The sequence below is a fragment of the Rutidosis leptorrhynchoides genome, chromosome 10 (genome assembly GCF_046630445.1).
Source record: "Rutidosis leptorrhynchoides isolate AG116_Rl617_1_P2 chromosome 10, CSIRO_AGI_Rlap_v1, whole genome shotgun sequence".
NCBI classification, from domain to species: domain Eukaryota; kingdom Viridiplantae; phylum Streptophyta; class Magnoliopsida; order Asterales; family Asteraceae; genus Rutidosis; species Rutidosis leptorrhynchoides.
This window is the reverse complement of record NC_092342.1, coordinates 8,853,693-8,870,191: the sequence shown is the minus strand read 5'-3', so window position 1 is coordinate 8,870,191 and position 16,499 is coordinate 8,853,693. Positions and strand designations below refer to the sequence as shown.

The 16,499-nt window shown below is 39.7% G+C and overlaps 1 protein-coding gene across 1 annotated transcript; it reads left to right on the top strand.

The window, feature by feature from the left end:
• Positions 1-15,674: 15,674 nt before the first annotated feature.
• LOC139870006 (uncharacterized) lies at positions 15,675-16,292 on the top strand. Its single transcript, XM_071857861.1, has one exon. It carries the CDS (start codon positions 15,675-15,677, stop codon positions 16,290-16,292), a length of 618 nt encoding a protein of 205 aa, XP_071713962.1.
• The last annotated feature ends 207 nt before the right edge of the window (positions 16,293-16,499 follow it).

Genomic DNA, 16,499 nt, shown 5'->3' with positions numbered 1-16,499 from the left:
TAATGATTATACTTTTATTAATATTACCCAGTATATTAACAATAATGTTAATATTAAGTTTAATGATAATTATATATAAATATGTTAATAATGATATTAACAATAATAATATTAATGATTTTAATAGTAATTATAAAGATGATAATAATAATATTATTAATGATATAAAATAATGTTTATTAATGATAAAGTAACTAATAATATCTAATGATAATACAAATAATAATTTGAATATAATAAATTACATATATCAAATCTCATATTTATGTCTTTTATATTAGGAATAATAATATATAAGAAAAATTTTAATATAATAATTATATTTAACTTTACATTTTGATAAATATGTAATACTTATTTTATATAATAAGATATTTGAATATTTAATTTTTTTATGTATTTTATATATATACATTACAATATATATAATATTAATTATATATATAGATGTCATTTTAATAACAGTTTAGTTATTTTATATATTACTTTACATTTCAATTCAAATGATTAAATTGTATCTTATTACTTTAAATATATATATACACTTATATATTAGTTATATATACATATATATATTAACAAAAAAATTGTTCGTGAATCGTCAAGCACAGTCAAAAGGGTAATTGATTATATGAATTAATTTCCAAAACTTTCGAGACTCAACATTACAGACTTTGCTTATCTTATCGGAACATTCAAAGATTAAGTTTAAATTTGGTCGGAAATTTCCGGGTCGTCACACGGCTATCACCAAGTGCGGGTCCGTGAGGAAGACATAGAGAAAACAGCTTTTCGAACGCGTTACGGGCATTTTAAATTCGTAGTTATGCCTTTTGGTCTCACGAATGCACCGGTGGCATTCATGGATCTTATGAACCGAGTGTGCCAACCTATGTTGGATAAGTCGGTGATAGTGTTCATTGACAACATACTCGTCTATTCGAAGAGTATGAAGGAACATGAACATCATTTGCGTGGTGTGTTGAAGACGTTGCGGAAGGAGAAGTTGTATGCTAAGTTCTCCAAATGTGAATTTTGGCTAAGGGAAGTTCAATTCCTTGGTCATATTGTGAACAGGGATGGTATTCAAGTAGATCCGGGGAAGATAGAGACGGTGGAGAGTTGGGGACGACCGACTACGCCTACGAAAATCCGAAGTTTTCTCTGATTGGCCGGTTATTATCGTCGGTTTATCCAAGACTTTTCTAGATCGCTTCTCCATTGACGAAATTGACGAGAAAGAACATGAGATTTAATTGGGAAAACGAGCAAGAAATCGCTTTCCAATTGCTAAAAGAGAAGTTATGTTAAGCTCCGGTTTTAGTGTTGCCGGAAGGTGTAGAAGACATGACGGTTTATTGTGATACTTCTTTGATCGGTTGTGTTCTAATGCAATGAGGTAAAGTCATCGTGTATGCCTCTCGACAATTAAAGGAACACGAAACGAGATATCCGACTCATGATCTTGAGTTGGCGGCGGTTGTTCATGCGTTGAAAATTTGGCGCCATTACTTGTATGGTGTCAAGTGTACGATTTATTCGGACCACAAGAGCTTGAAACATCTTTTTAATCAACGAGATTTGAATTATCATCAACGTAGATGGATGGATGGATGTGGTGAAGGATTATGATTGTGAATTACTTTATCATCCGGGTAAGGCGAATGTGGTCGTAGACGCATTAATTCGAAAGAGTCAACATCCGGCAATACGAGTAGGGTCGTTACGCATGATTATTACTAACGATTTTCTTGTAAAGCTTGGCGAGACTCAAATTGAAGCTTTTGTTAACAATAAGCATGAGGAACGAATCGTGGGACAAACGGAGTCTATTACCTTAGGTCCGCATGGTTTGTTGTCCTTCCAAGGACGAGTGTGGGTGCCTAGAATGGGAGATTACCGATGAGTGCTACTTGACGAAGCACATAAGTCAAAGTATTCCATTCATCCGGGCGCGACGAAAATGTATCTTGATTTGAGGAAAGAGTATTGGTGGCCGGGCATGAAACGTGATGTTGTTAAATATGTTGAACAATGCGTCACGTGTTTGCAAGTTAAAGCCGAACACAAAATCCGTATGGTACGTTACAACCTTTAGAAATCCCGAAATGGAAATGGGAGCACATTACCATGGATTTCATCACAAAGTTACCAAAGACGGCGAGAACCCAATTTGACTCGATTTGGGTAATAGTTGATCGATTGACGAAAAGTGCCTTGTTTCTTCCCATTCGGGAAGCGATATCATCGGAGGCTTTGTCTATGTTGTTTATCAAGGAGGTGATATCGAGACACGGGTTTCCTATATCTATTATTTTGGATCGAGATACCCGTTTCACATCTCGGTTTTGGGAAAAGTTTCATGAAGATATGGGCACACAATTGAAATTGAGCACGGCGTATCATCCTCAAACAGACGGTCAAACCGAACGTACGAATCAAACATTGGAGGATATGTTACGGGCGTGTATTATTGATTTCGGTGGTAGTTGGGATGAGCACTTACCGTTGGTGGAATTCTCGTACAATAATAGTTATCATACTAGTATCGGGATGCCACCTTATGAGATGCTCTATGGGCGAAGATGTCGAACCCCGATTTGTTGGGGTGAAGTGGGTCAAAGAGAAATCGGGAGTACCGATTTGGTTTTAGAGACGAATAGCAAGATTGATATGATTCGGGCTCATTTGAAGAAGGCTCAAGATAGACAAAAGGCGTATGCCGACAAATGAAGACGGCCGATTGAGTTTCAAGAAGGTGACATGGTGATGCTTAAGGTTTCGCCATGGAAAGGTGTTATTCGGTTTCAAAAACGAGGAAAGTTAGCTTCTCGGTTTATTGGACCATTTAAAATCTTAGCTCGTGTTGGTGAAGTTGCGTATCGTTTGGAATTACCCGAAGAGCTTGCCGGGATCCATAATACATTTCATGTTTCCCATCTCCGAAAGTGTCTCGCGGATGATTCTTCATGGATGCCCTTAGATGAAATTGAGCTAAACAACAAGTTAGAATATGTTGAGGGGCCGATTGCTATACTCGATGAAAAAGTGAAAACGTTGAGAAATAAAGAGGTGAGAACTTTTAAAGTTCAATGGCATCGAAGTATAGGTTCCGAGTGTACTTGGGAATCTGAAGAGTTTGTGTTGGTTTATCTTCCTACTTGTCATGCGGCTTGGATCGCGAGGTCGCAATCCGGTTCAAGTGGGGGAGAGTTGTAAGATCCAGTTTCTCCCAGTTGATTGGGACGCCGTCCAGAATGATGGGACGCCATCCCAATGTGAAGGGCTGGACGCCGTCCAGACCATTGGATGCCGTCCAAATGGTCTGGCGGGCCAGCTGTCTCCTTTATGATTTTTAAAAGGGGTAAATGGGTAATTTCACTTAGAGAACGACTTGAAGGCTCCAAGGGGCAGTTGGTGGGTGACTTTACTTCACTTTTACCTACCTTATCTTCATCCACTTCAAGTTTAGAGAGAGAGAGAGAGAGTTTCCTTGTGAGAGGAAGCTCAAATCGAGGAGGAAGAATGTTGTTTCGGGTCAAAGTGCGTGTTTTAAAGTTGTTCATCTACTCCCTAGCTACATTGTGATTGTGGTGGTAAGTTATAAACCTAATTCCTCTACTTAATTAGTGATAAGGGTTAGGGTTTTGGTTAATGATGAGCATAGAACCCTCTTGTTAGTGAATTGGGGGTTTTGGGTGAGTTTGGGACATGAGGACTCAAAGGATGACTAACCTAGGGTTTTGAAATGTTAAATGTGTTTTCGAGTCTTAAATTGGATAGTAATTACTAGCACACCTTGTGATTAAGTATATGGGTGTTATTTGGGTGGTGGGTGACCCAAATGGGTGTATTAACCTTGAAATGGGTCAAATGAGTCTTAGGTGATCTAAGTTGTAAAATGAGCGTGTGGATGCGATAACCTTGCGCTATTAAGTGGGTTAAGACCATTTCGGGCTAGTGTTGGGGTTTTTGGCAAAGTTGACCTAATTTGGGGTTAAGCGTGCAAATGGGTCAAGATTTGCACTATGGGTCAAAATGTTGCTAAGATGGTGAGTGAGTTGGTTGACCAACTTGATTGTATGATTGATTATATACGTGATGTATTAGGTACGTTATATTGAAGTTCGCAAGCTTGAAACCTCATTCACCGAAGGCGTTAAGGTGAGTGGAATAATTATATATATGCGTATATAGTGTATTTGCTTGCGGGCTTGTAGTTAGTGCTATCCGGGCGTGTGGATTCATTACTCTTTTGTGCGATGGAGACCACATGTGCGTGAAGGGTGGTTCGGTAAGTGCGGACGTCCACCTAGGGGGTTAGTTATACTAACGGTCATTGTGCGAGTACCAACGGTCATTGTGCGAGTACCATTCCCTTGTGTGCATTATGGTTAACCATGGTTATCTGTGAAAGTTTGTTTAGCATATCGAATTGTGTACTATATGCTTTTGGTAATGCTAGCTCATTGAGATTGCGGATATCTAGTTTTGCATTGTGATTGCATGGTTGCTAAATTGCTAGCTTGTATACGGTATTGTGTAAGTGTTTGCAGGTGAATAGATTATATATGTATATGTATAATTATTGCATTCACTAAGCTTTAGCTTACCCTCTCGTTGTTTACCTTTTTAGGCTCGGGCTTGGATAAGGGCAAAGGTATTCGGTTGGATTAGTGGTCTCCCGTTTGTTTTGGATGGGGGACGCTTTTGGAAGTTTATGGCTTTTGAAGTTCGATCAAGATTTGGGTAGTTTAATCCCAAACCCCATGCTCTAGATGTCGTTTGGAAGTTAAACTCTTTGGTCGAAACCTGTAATTTTGAACGAAATTCGTAAGACGGGCTGTTGTGGGCCCGGTATTGTAAACCTTGTTTTTCGTCATGGAATTCCTTTAGTCTTATATATATTGACATGTTGTAAAAGTGGTTTCGCTTAAAAGTGTCGGGAAGCGGGTTTTCCGCTCATGTAAGTGGGACACCTAGATCAGTCCCTGGCAGTTCATTGGGACGCCGTCCCAAAAGGCTGGACGCCGTCCAGGCCTTCAGTACTGGACGCCGTCCAGATGTACTGACCCATAAATTTTTTTTTAGTGTGTTTTTGGGATAACGAAGTCGGGTTGTTACATACCGGCTCGTGGTTCACATTTGTTTATAGTGCTACCGGCTCATGGTTCACACTTGTTTATAGTGCTACCGGCTCGTGGTTCACACTTGTTACTCGTCACATACATGCTATGGTACTACCGGCTCGTGGTTCATACCATAACATTCAAAAATAAATACTCCATATACATATACGCATAATTATTCCACTCACCTTAACGCCTTTGGTGAGTTAATCAAGCTCGCAACCTTCAACGCGACGTACCTATAACATTATGCATATAATTAATTACACAATCAAGTTGGTCAACCAACTCACTCGCCATCTTAGTATCATTTTGACCCATTTCAAGGTTCACACCCCCATTTGGGTCACCACATACCCATATAACACCCACTTACATAACATCTAGGTGTGCTAGTAGTTAACTAACCAACTTAGGTCTCACCAACACCAAATTTACACTTTGAACCCTAGGTTAGTTACTATTGAGTCTTCATGACTCAATCTTACCCAAGAACACCCAAAATCATTGATTATGGATTTTATGTTCACCTATAACCCAAACCCTAACTCTTAAACAACATAAAATAAGGAAATCAGGTTTAGGACTTACCACCACTATCACAACGTAGCTAGGAAGTAGATGAACAACTTTAAAACACGCACTTTGACCCGAAACGACCTTCTTCCTTCTCGATTTGAGCTTTCTCACACAAGGAAATTCTCTCTCTCTCTCTCTCTAAACTTGAAGTGGAAGAGGATAAGGTAGATAAAAGTGAAGTAAAAGCACCCACCAACTGACTCTTGGAGCCTTAAAGTCGTTCCCCAAGTGAATTTACCAAGATACCCCTTTAAAATATCTAAAAACAAGACAGCAGGCCCGCCAGTACATCTGGACGGCGTCCAAATTACTGGACGGCGTCCAGCTCTTCACAGTGGGATGGCGTCCCACCATTTTGGACGACGTCCCGATCAACAGAAAAGTCAGGATCTTACAACTCTCCCCCACTTGAACCGGATTGCGTCCTCGCAATCCAAGCCGCTTGACGAGAGGGAAGATACACCAATACAAACTCTTCGGGCTCCCAGGTAAACTCGAAACATTTACTACGACGCCATTGAACCTTATAAGTTCTCACCTCTTTATTCCTCAACCTTTTCACCTTTTCGTCGAGTATTGCAATCGGCTCCTCAACATACTCTAACTTATTGTTTAACTCAGTTTCGTCTAATGGCATCCATGAAGAATCATCCGCAAGACACTTACAGAGATGGGAAACATGAAATCTATTATGGATCTCCGCAATCTCTTTGGGTAATTCCAAACGATACGCAACTTCGCCAACACGAGCTAAAATCTTAAATGGCCCAATAAACCGAGGAGCCAACTTTCCCCATTTTCGAAACCGAATAATAACCTTCCATGGCGAAACCTTAAGCATCACCATGTCGCCTTCTTGGAACTCAATCAATCGCCTACATTTGTCGGAATACGACTTTTGTCTATCTTGAGCCGCTATCAAAGGATTTCGAATCATCTCAATCTTACTATTCGTCTCTAAGACCAAATCGGTGCTCCCGATTTCTCTTTGACCCACTTCACCCCGGCAAATCGGAGTTCGACACCTCCGCCCATAAAGCATCTCATAAGGTGGCATCCCGATACTAGTATGATAACTATTATTGTACGAGAATTCCACCAAGGGCAAATGCTCATCCCAACTACCACCGAAATTAATAATACACGCCCGTAACATATCCTCTAATGTTTGATTCGTACGTTCGGTTTGACCGTCTGTTTGAGGATGGTACGCCGTGCTCATTCTTAATTGTGTACCCATATCTTCATGAAACTTATTCCAAAACCGAGATGTGAAACGAGTATCTCGATCCGAAATAATAGATATAGGAACCCCGTGTCTCGATATCACCTCCTTGATAAATATTTTAGCCAAAGTCTCCAACGATATCGTTTCCCGAATGGGAAGAAATAAAGCACTTTTCATCAAACGATCAATTATCACCCAAATCGTATCAAATTGGGTTCTCGCCGTCTTTGGTAACTTTTTAATGAAATCCATGGTAATATGCTCCCATTTCCATTTCGGAATTTCTAACGGTTGCAACTTACCATACGGCTTTTGGTGCTCGACCTTAACTTGCAAACACGTGACACATTGTTCAACATACTTTACAACATCACGTTTCATGCCCGGCCACCAATACTCTTTCTTCAAATCAAGATACATTTTCGTCGCGTCCGGGTGAATGGAATACCTTGACTTATGTGCTTCATCAAGTAGCACTCGTCGATGATCACCCATTTTAGGCACCCACACTCTTCCTTGAAAAGATAACAAACCATGCGGACCTAAGGTAATAAACTTCGTTTGTCTCACGATTCGTTCCTCATGCTTATTGTTAACAAAAGCTTCGATTTGAGTCTCGCCAAGCTTTACAAGAAAATTGTTAGTAATAATCATGCGTAACAATGTTACTCGTATCGCCGGATGTTGGCTCTTTCGACTTAACGCATCCGCGACCACATTCGCCTTTCCCGGATGATAAAGTATTTCACAATCATAGTCTTTCACCACATCCATCCATCTACGTTGACGATAATTCAAATCTCGTTGATCGAAAAGATGTTTTAAGCTCTTGTGATCCGAATAAATCGTACACTTGACACCATACAAGTATTGGCGCCAAATTTTCAACGCATGAACAGCCGCCGCCAACTCAAGATCATGAGTCGGATATCTCGTTTCGTGTTCCTTTAATTGTCGAGAGGCATACGCGATGACTTTACCTCGTTGCATTAGAACACAACCGATACCACTTAAAGAAGAATCACAATAAACCATCATGTCTTCTACACCTTCCGGCAACACTAAAACCGGAGCTTGACATAACTTCTCTTTTAACAATTGGAAAGCAATTTCTTGCTCGTTTTCCCAATTAAATCCCATGTTCTTTCTCGTTAACTTTGTCAAAGGAGAAGCGATTTTGGAAAAGTCTTGGATAAACCGACGATAATAACCGGCCAATCCGAGAAAACTTCGGATTTTCGTAGGCGTAGTCGGTTGTCCCCAACTCTTCACCGTCTCAATCTTCCCCGGATCTACTTAAATACCATCTTTGTTCACAATATGGCCAAGGAATTGAACTTCCCTTAGCCAAAATTCACATTTGAAGAATTTTGCATACAACTTCTCCTTCCGCAACATCTTCAACACACCACGCAAATGATGTTCATGCTCCTTCATACTCTTCGAATAGACAAGTATGTCGTCAATGAACACAATAACCGACTTGTCCAACATAGGTTGGCACACTCAGTTCATAAGATCCATGAATGCCGCCGGTGCATTCGTAAGACCAAAGGGCATAACTACGAACTCAAAATGCCCATAACGCGTTCGAAAGGCCGTTTTCTCAATATCTTCCTCACGGACCCGCATTTGGTGATAGCCGGACCGTAGGTCAATCTTAGAGAAATAAGTTGCACCTTGGAGTTGATCAAACAAATCGTCAATCCGAGGCAATGGATAACGATTCTTTATCGTCACTTTATTCAACTCCCGATAATCGATGCACATCCGTATACTACCATCCTTCTTTTTCACGAATAAAACTGGAGCGCCCCACGGCGAAGCACTCGGTCGAATAAAACCCTTCTCAAGCAACTCTTGGGTTTGATTTAACAACTCTTGCATTTCCGTCGGTGCTAAACGATAAAGAGTTTTAGCAATAGGAGTAGCCCCCGGAACCAACTCAATGCGAAATTCAACTTGTCTTTCCTCCGGAACACCCGGTAATTCGTCCGGAAAAACGTCTTCGAATTCACTAACCACCGAAATTTCACGAATGGATGGTGGCTCTTCACGAGTATCAACTACATGAGCAAGAAAAGCCGTGCCACCACTAACAAGAAAACGACGTGCCCATGCATAAGTGCATAATGGCACAAGTCTTCTCCGTCTCTCGCCATGAATAATTAACTCTCCCCCACTTGGGGTCTTCACACGAATAGATTTATCATGGCATGAAATATCGGCCCTATAACGATTGAGCCAATCCATACCAATGAAAATATCAAATTCACCCAAGGTCATCGGGATAAGGTCAATTTTAAACGTTTCAGAACCAAACACAACATTACAATCATTACACACATCAACCCCTAACACCGTCTTACCATTCGCTATTTCGACTTCTACCGGATGACTTAACTTAGCTAGCGGTTTACCAAGCTTAGACACAAATCTTGGAGAAACAAACGATAAATTAGCACCGCTATCAAATAGGATTCTTTCCGGATTAGAGTTAACCATGAAAGTACCTGAGACAACTTCGTTTGATTGCTTGGCCTCATCATTGTTCATCAAATAATTACGTCCCCGAGCCGTACCCGCCGCCTTCTCCAACTTTTTAACATGATCGGTGTTCAAATCCGGACACTCCAGCCTTCGGTGCCCTTCTTTACCATAATTATAACAAGTAAGCTTGTTCGACGCCTTGGTACAATCACGGGCCATGTGCCCCCTTTGATTACAATTAAAACACGTGGGTCCACAACTCCAAGAACCACCTTTCTTCATGCTATTAGCACTTTCGAAACCCTTCTTGCTCTTCTTGTTTGAAAAGTTTGAATGACTCGACCCTTCAAATTTTCTCTTAGAGAAAGAGAAATCGCTTTGCTTTGGAACTTCCGATTCGAAGCCCCGGGCTAACTCAAACAATTCCTCAAAAGACTTAGCCATTCCCCGACTAATCTTACGCTTTAACTCATCGCTTAGTGTGCGATAAAAATCTAGCATCAACTTGTGATCATCGCCAACATACTCCGGACAAAAACGAGTCTTTGCCAAAAAGGTCGACTTGAGGGTAACCAAGTCCATTGAACCTTGTCGCAAATTGTGCAGCTCATCTCGGATTTTACCAAGGTCGGAAGGAGTTCGGTATTCTTTGAGAAATTCCTTTTTAAACTCTTCCCACGTCAAACTCATGCATTGTTCTTCACCATAAAACTTAATTTTATCGTCCCACCACAACTTGGCCTCTTCACGTAACATGCTAGAACCGTATCTCGTCTTTTTCTCGGGAGGACACTCCGTGGTACGGAAACCTCCCTCGATGTCGGAGATCCAACATGTGCTTTTCAATGGATCCCTCACTCCATTAAACATAGGAGGTTGAGCATCCTTGAAATTTTTGTAATGGAAGTCTCGCCTTCCATATCCACCATTACCATCACCCCCTTCACCCCGAGGATGAATGTTTCTAGCTTCTAATGCCTCTTCAATTGTGGCATTCATTCGCTCATTGATTAGTTCGGTTACTTGTCCATCAACCGATTCTTGGAAAACCTTTCAGACATCGTCAAGAAATTCCGCTCTTTACTTTTTAATGATGGCCTCAACCTTGGCCGTAAACTCGAGGTCCTCGCTCGTACCTCCTTCATTGGTGTCGTGTCCATTTCTCATCTTCATTCTATAAAACGAAAATAGGTTAAACAACAAATGAAAAGACATGTCACATATACATATTCACCTCACCGACCCATATTGCTCAAAAATCGTCGTACATCGCTTGCTTGACACGATTTGAACCCGTAACAATGGTAGCTAATCATTGTTACACGAGCACGTCACATTAACTCGCTAGTGCAACGTCTATTTCGCTTGATGATTGCAAAAATATAACATAAAACAATTAGCGCATAGTTAGTTCACCTAAACCTAGGCACTAACCAATCCCCGGTCCGACCCGTCTCCTACAAGTCCCGCCTAACGCGCATATACAATAAAGTCTAAGTCTAGGCACCTATCTCAAGTCGCCTAAATTCCTTAGACCATGCTCTGATACCACTTGTAACAACCCAAACCTTGATACGCCTAAAATACGACCCCAAAAAAATAATTTTCTATTTCAATACATCTGGACGGCGTCCAGCATTCTGGACGGCGTCCAGATCTGAAGGCCAGGACGGCATCCAGACTTTTGGGACGGCGTCCCAATGAACTAAATATTCCTGATCCCCTGGTCCAACTTACTCGAGCGGAAAACCCGCTTCCCGACACTTTCAAATGAAACCCTTTTTACAACATGTCAATATAATTAAACTAAGAAGTTTCCACCATAAAACCAAGTTTTACAACATCAGGCCCACATCGGCCGATTTACGAGTTTCGTTCAAAAATACAAGTTTGACCATAAGAGTTTAAGTTCCAAACAACACCTAGAGCATGGTGTTTGTAACCACGTCTTGGCGAAACTTCAAAAGCTAAACATTTCAAATGCATCCCCCTATCAAACAAAGCGTGAGGCCACTAATCTAACCGAACACCCTTACCCTTGTCCACGCCGGAACCTAAAAAGAGTAAACAACGAGAGGGTAAGCAAAGCTTAGTGAGTATAATAATTATACATACACATATATAACCCATCTATTTGCAATCGTACCCACCAAATACCTCATACGAAAATATAACTCAAATAGCATGCCGTCAAACTCAATATGCTAACAACTCGTACACTATCACAACACCACATTAGCATATACTCAACACAATATATATATATATATATATATATATATATATATATATATATATATATATATATATATATATATATATATATATATATATATCATGCTAAACAATATCCAACACATAATATGGTTAACCATAGCGCTATGGTGCTACCGGCTCGTGGTTCACACCATACGCATTTGAGTCTCACTCTTTTATAGTGCTACCGGCTCGTGGTTCACACTTTGTTTATAGTGCTACCCTCTCGTGGTTCACACTTGTTTATAGTGCTACCGGCTCATGATTCACACTTGTTTATAGTGCTACCGGCTCGTGGTTCACACTTGTTACTCGTCACATACATGCTATGGTACTACCGACTCGTGGTTCATACCATAACATTCACAAATAAATACGCCATATACATATACGCATAATTATTCCACTCACCTTAACACCTTTGGGTGAGTTAATCAAACTCGCAACCTTCAACGCGACGTACCTATAACATTATGCATATAATCAATCACACAATCAAGTTGGTCAACTAACTCACTCGCCATCCTAGTATCATTTTGATCCATTTCAAGGTTCACACCCCCATTTGGGTCACCACATACCCATATAACACCCACTTACGTAACATCTAGGTGTGCTAGTAGTTAACTAACCAACTTAGGTCTCACCAACACCAAATTTACACTTAGAACCCTAGGTTAGTTACTATTGAGTCTTCATGACTCAATCTTACCCAAGAACATCCAAAATCATTGAATATGGATTTTATGTTCACCTATAACCCAAACCCTAACTCTTAAACAACATAAAATAAGGAAATTAGGTTTAGGACTTACCACCACTATCACAACGTAGCTAGGAAGTAGATGAATAACTTTAAAACACGCACTTTGACCCGAAACGACCTTCTTCCTTCTCGATTTGAGCTTTCTCACACAAGGAAATTCTCTCTCTCTCTCTCTCTCTAAACTTAAAGTGAAAGAGGATAAGGTAGATAAAAGTGAAGTAAAAGCACCCCACCAACTGACCCTTGGAGCCTTAAAGTCGTTCCCCAAGTGAATTTACCAAGATACCCCTTTAAAATATCTAAAAACAAGACAGCAGGCTCGCCAATACATCTGGACGGCGTTCAAATTACTGGACGGCGTTCAGCTCTTCACACTGGGACGGCGTCCCACCATTTTGGACGGCGTCCCGATCAACAGGAAAGTCAGGATCTTACATTGTGTTGTCGTTCTCATCCTGTTTAAAGGACCAAAATCTACATGCCAAATAGGATATATACAATATGTATATATTTATAATATGTATATATATATATATATATATATATGAGAGTATATCTGAAAAAAGGAAAAAGAAAGAAAGGAGACAGGCCAAAAAAGAAAAGGTGAGGTTAGCTGGACCTTCGAAAAGATGCAGGAGGACGGTGACGGCGAGTGAGAGAGCCTACATCAAGAAGATGATAAGGGAGATAAAGGAGATTTAAAGTAGGTAAAATGTCTAGGACGAATATCTATTAGTGGTCAGGGAAACAGCAATGGAGTAATCTTGCTGAGCTGCGTACATCAGAGTATGAGGTTGGATTACTCTCCCTCCGAAATAGCCCGAATAGAGAAAGCCTTCTACTTTCAAAGTAGGTAAAATGTGGTTGATCTGCCTGATAAGAAATCTGTCAAAATTCTCTGGTGAAAGTTGGACAAATAAAACTCGTCGGAGTGAAAAGTGGCTGGATGAGGCACATGTTTCAATTCAAGTTTTTCTTGTGTCTGATGAGTAAATGAAAATGTATGTTCTTGAGCATCAAACTTATAATGTGAAGGTATTATTTTATGTCCTAATTTATACTCCAAAACGCCGACAACCCTGTTACGCTAACAATATTTGTTACGTGGCATTGCGGAGGGCGTTGGGGTCTCCACATTTTACATAACGATTTTGGTGAATTTTGATTGTCATTTTAGTTAATAAATTATATTGTTTTTCTCAATTACAAATCATATAGTTTTAGGACGACAACTCACACTCAACACTAATATATCTACTAATATGCTTACAACGGGGTTTGAACTCTCAACCTCTTTGGTTGAAAGGCTACCTGAATACTGCCAAACTGCAAGTCTTTTGGTATAAATCATATTTTATTACACGATCTAGAACACTTCTCAAACCATGACAAATGAAAATAACATTGATTAATTGAAAATAACATTAAACACTTTCTAATTAATTGAAAGTAAACTTAATTTATTATTTCTAAACACTCCAAAAATAAAATGTTAACAAGGAAATAGTTCAAAAAAAGGTGATTCAATGGATAGGGATATGGTGAATATATTTTAGTAGCATAAAAGGCAAAACAAACAAAGTCGTTGGTTAATGATGTAGGCATTCTTAAAAGAGCGAATGAAAATAGAGATGCAATAATTAATATAGCGCATATTGGTGGTGACCATTAAGTGGACATCAACATCCTCAACGGAATAATAACCCTATATTTTACATGAAACCTTTATCAACAACTTAACGTGTAGATACACAAGTATGGATCCACTATTTGATAAAGTTATTAACTCTACGTAATTGAGAATTGAGATGGAGTCTAAGCGGTTGTACGGTTATACCCTGAATAGTAAATATGTACTTAGATAGAGCTATATGTACATACGGTTATGCTGCTCCTGAGTATGTTATGACTGGTACGATTTTCCTTTTGTAACAAATATATGATATCATTTTCATTATCATTTATCATTATCATTATTATTATCAATAATTAATGATACCGCAACCCGCAGGCGCACCACATATGTATGCGGGCAATCATTATTGTGCGTATGCGTGTTCTTGTGTGCGGTATGCGGCGTGCGATTGCCTTTGTTCCCGGTACGGCGGTTGCTTAGCTGTCAAGTAAATATCTTTTCCATAATTATATTCGTGATTCGGGGGAGTCAGTTATGGATGAGATTATCATGATCTGGGACGGTTCTAGAATTAGGGTTTGCCTATAAATACAAACCCTAATCATCATTCACCACACACGACACATTACGTAACCATCACATACGATACAAATTACGTAAAACAGCATCATTCAGCATCCTTTCAAGGTTAACAGGTTAGTCTTTTGTAAGCTAGTACCTACGACCTTATTTGGGGCCTCTTGATCGACGACCGTTATCGGAGGTGGACTTAATCACTTGGCCACCCCGCCGACATCATCATGTCGGCCAGGGTTATTCACGGTAGCCGGACCGGAGAGCCACGTTCTAAGATCCTTAAACCCCTCTTTATGTATTGAGCATGCATATTAAACCCTACGGTTAAAATATGCATGATCAAGTGGTGCTTTCATTGAGAGAGTGAGAGGCGAGATTGAATGACCGCATGAGGTGTAATACTATTAATGGTGAGGCGGTACTGTTCATGATGACATCTATGTAATTAGGGAGATGATATTTCCACATCTATTTTTACTTCATCCACCATCATTTGAGTCTTTTTCCCCAAAATATCCCTCAATAATATTTAACAGAAAATTTATATAAGTTACTATCATTTAAGGGTATTTTAGAACATTCAAGTGGAAGGAGTAAAAGTGATGTGGATATATCATCTCCCATGTAATTACCCTCAACCTCCAACTTCGTGAGTAATTTGATAATATCTTTTTTTTTTTTTTTTTTTTTTACTTTTCATCATTATTTTTTCACTTACTTTTTTTTTAATCTTTTTTCCTATTCATTTATTTTTTAAACGATCAGTTAACCAACCGTTAATTGCTTCTTTTAATGTTTAATTAATCGACCGTTAACCGGCCCAAGCCATTCTGCATCAAAGTGCGAGTTAATTTCCTCGTTTGATTCCATACATCAAATTAATGATCGAAACAAAGTTGTAACCACATAGACAATAGGCACGCACTAGTCCCATGGGATGGTGTTAAGTGCGTAGGGCAATGGTCATGGCAAAGAACTCCAAGAGGTCGGGCGAAGGATGAACTCCAACAATTGATGGACATGCTCTCGGGTGTAAAACTAAATTCTCACGCAAAAGATTTGTGGATATGGAAAGCGGGCGGTAGCGAGATTTTCTCAACAAAAGGTCTAACGAACTTGCTCAACTCGAGACTTTTAATCCCAAGTAGCAATAGTCGTGAAACATTGTGTAACAAATTAGTGCCGAAAAAAATTGAAGTCTTCGTTTGGAGAGCAAATAAAAAACGTCTTCCGGTATTGGTAGAGCTTGATAAGAGAGGTATTGATCTTCATTCGGTTCGTTATCCGTTATGTGATAACGATATTGAAACGGTAAACCACTCTCTTATCTTGTGTAAACATGCGTTCGATGTGTGGTGCAAAGTGTTCGATTGGTGGGGACGAGGTGGTATTCCCTTTGTTAATGTTGAAGATATGTTCACGGATGCGGGTCAAACAAATACATGTGTAGGCAAAAGTATATGGCAAGCGGTTATTTGGTCGACTACATATCTTATTTGGAAAAACCGAAATCAAAAGGTCTTTTCAAATAAATCGTGGAACACACCTATGGCATTAAACGAGATACAAATTAAAAGCTACGAGTGGGTTGCCAAAAGATGCAAGGTAAAGTCGTTGGATTGGCATACATAGCCCCACAACCCTCAAGGCTTCCTTTCCTAAAATCCGGATGCCACCTTAGCATCATGATTTAGTGGTGGTCTTTGTGTATGAGTTTGTGTATGGCCTTCATGTTTGTTATTTCGTGGTATTGTATATAATTGGTTGTGTAAAACGTTATAAATATATCAATAAAAGTGTTGCCTTTCAAAAAAAAGACAATAGGCACGCACTAACCAT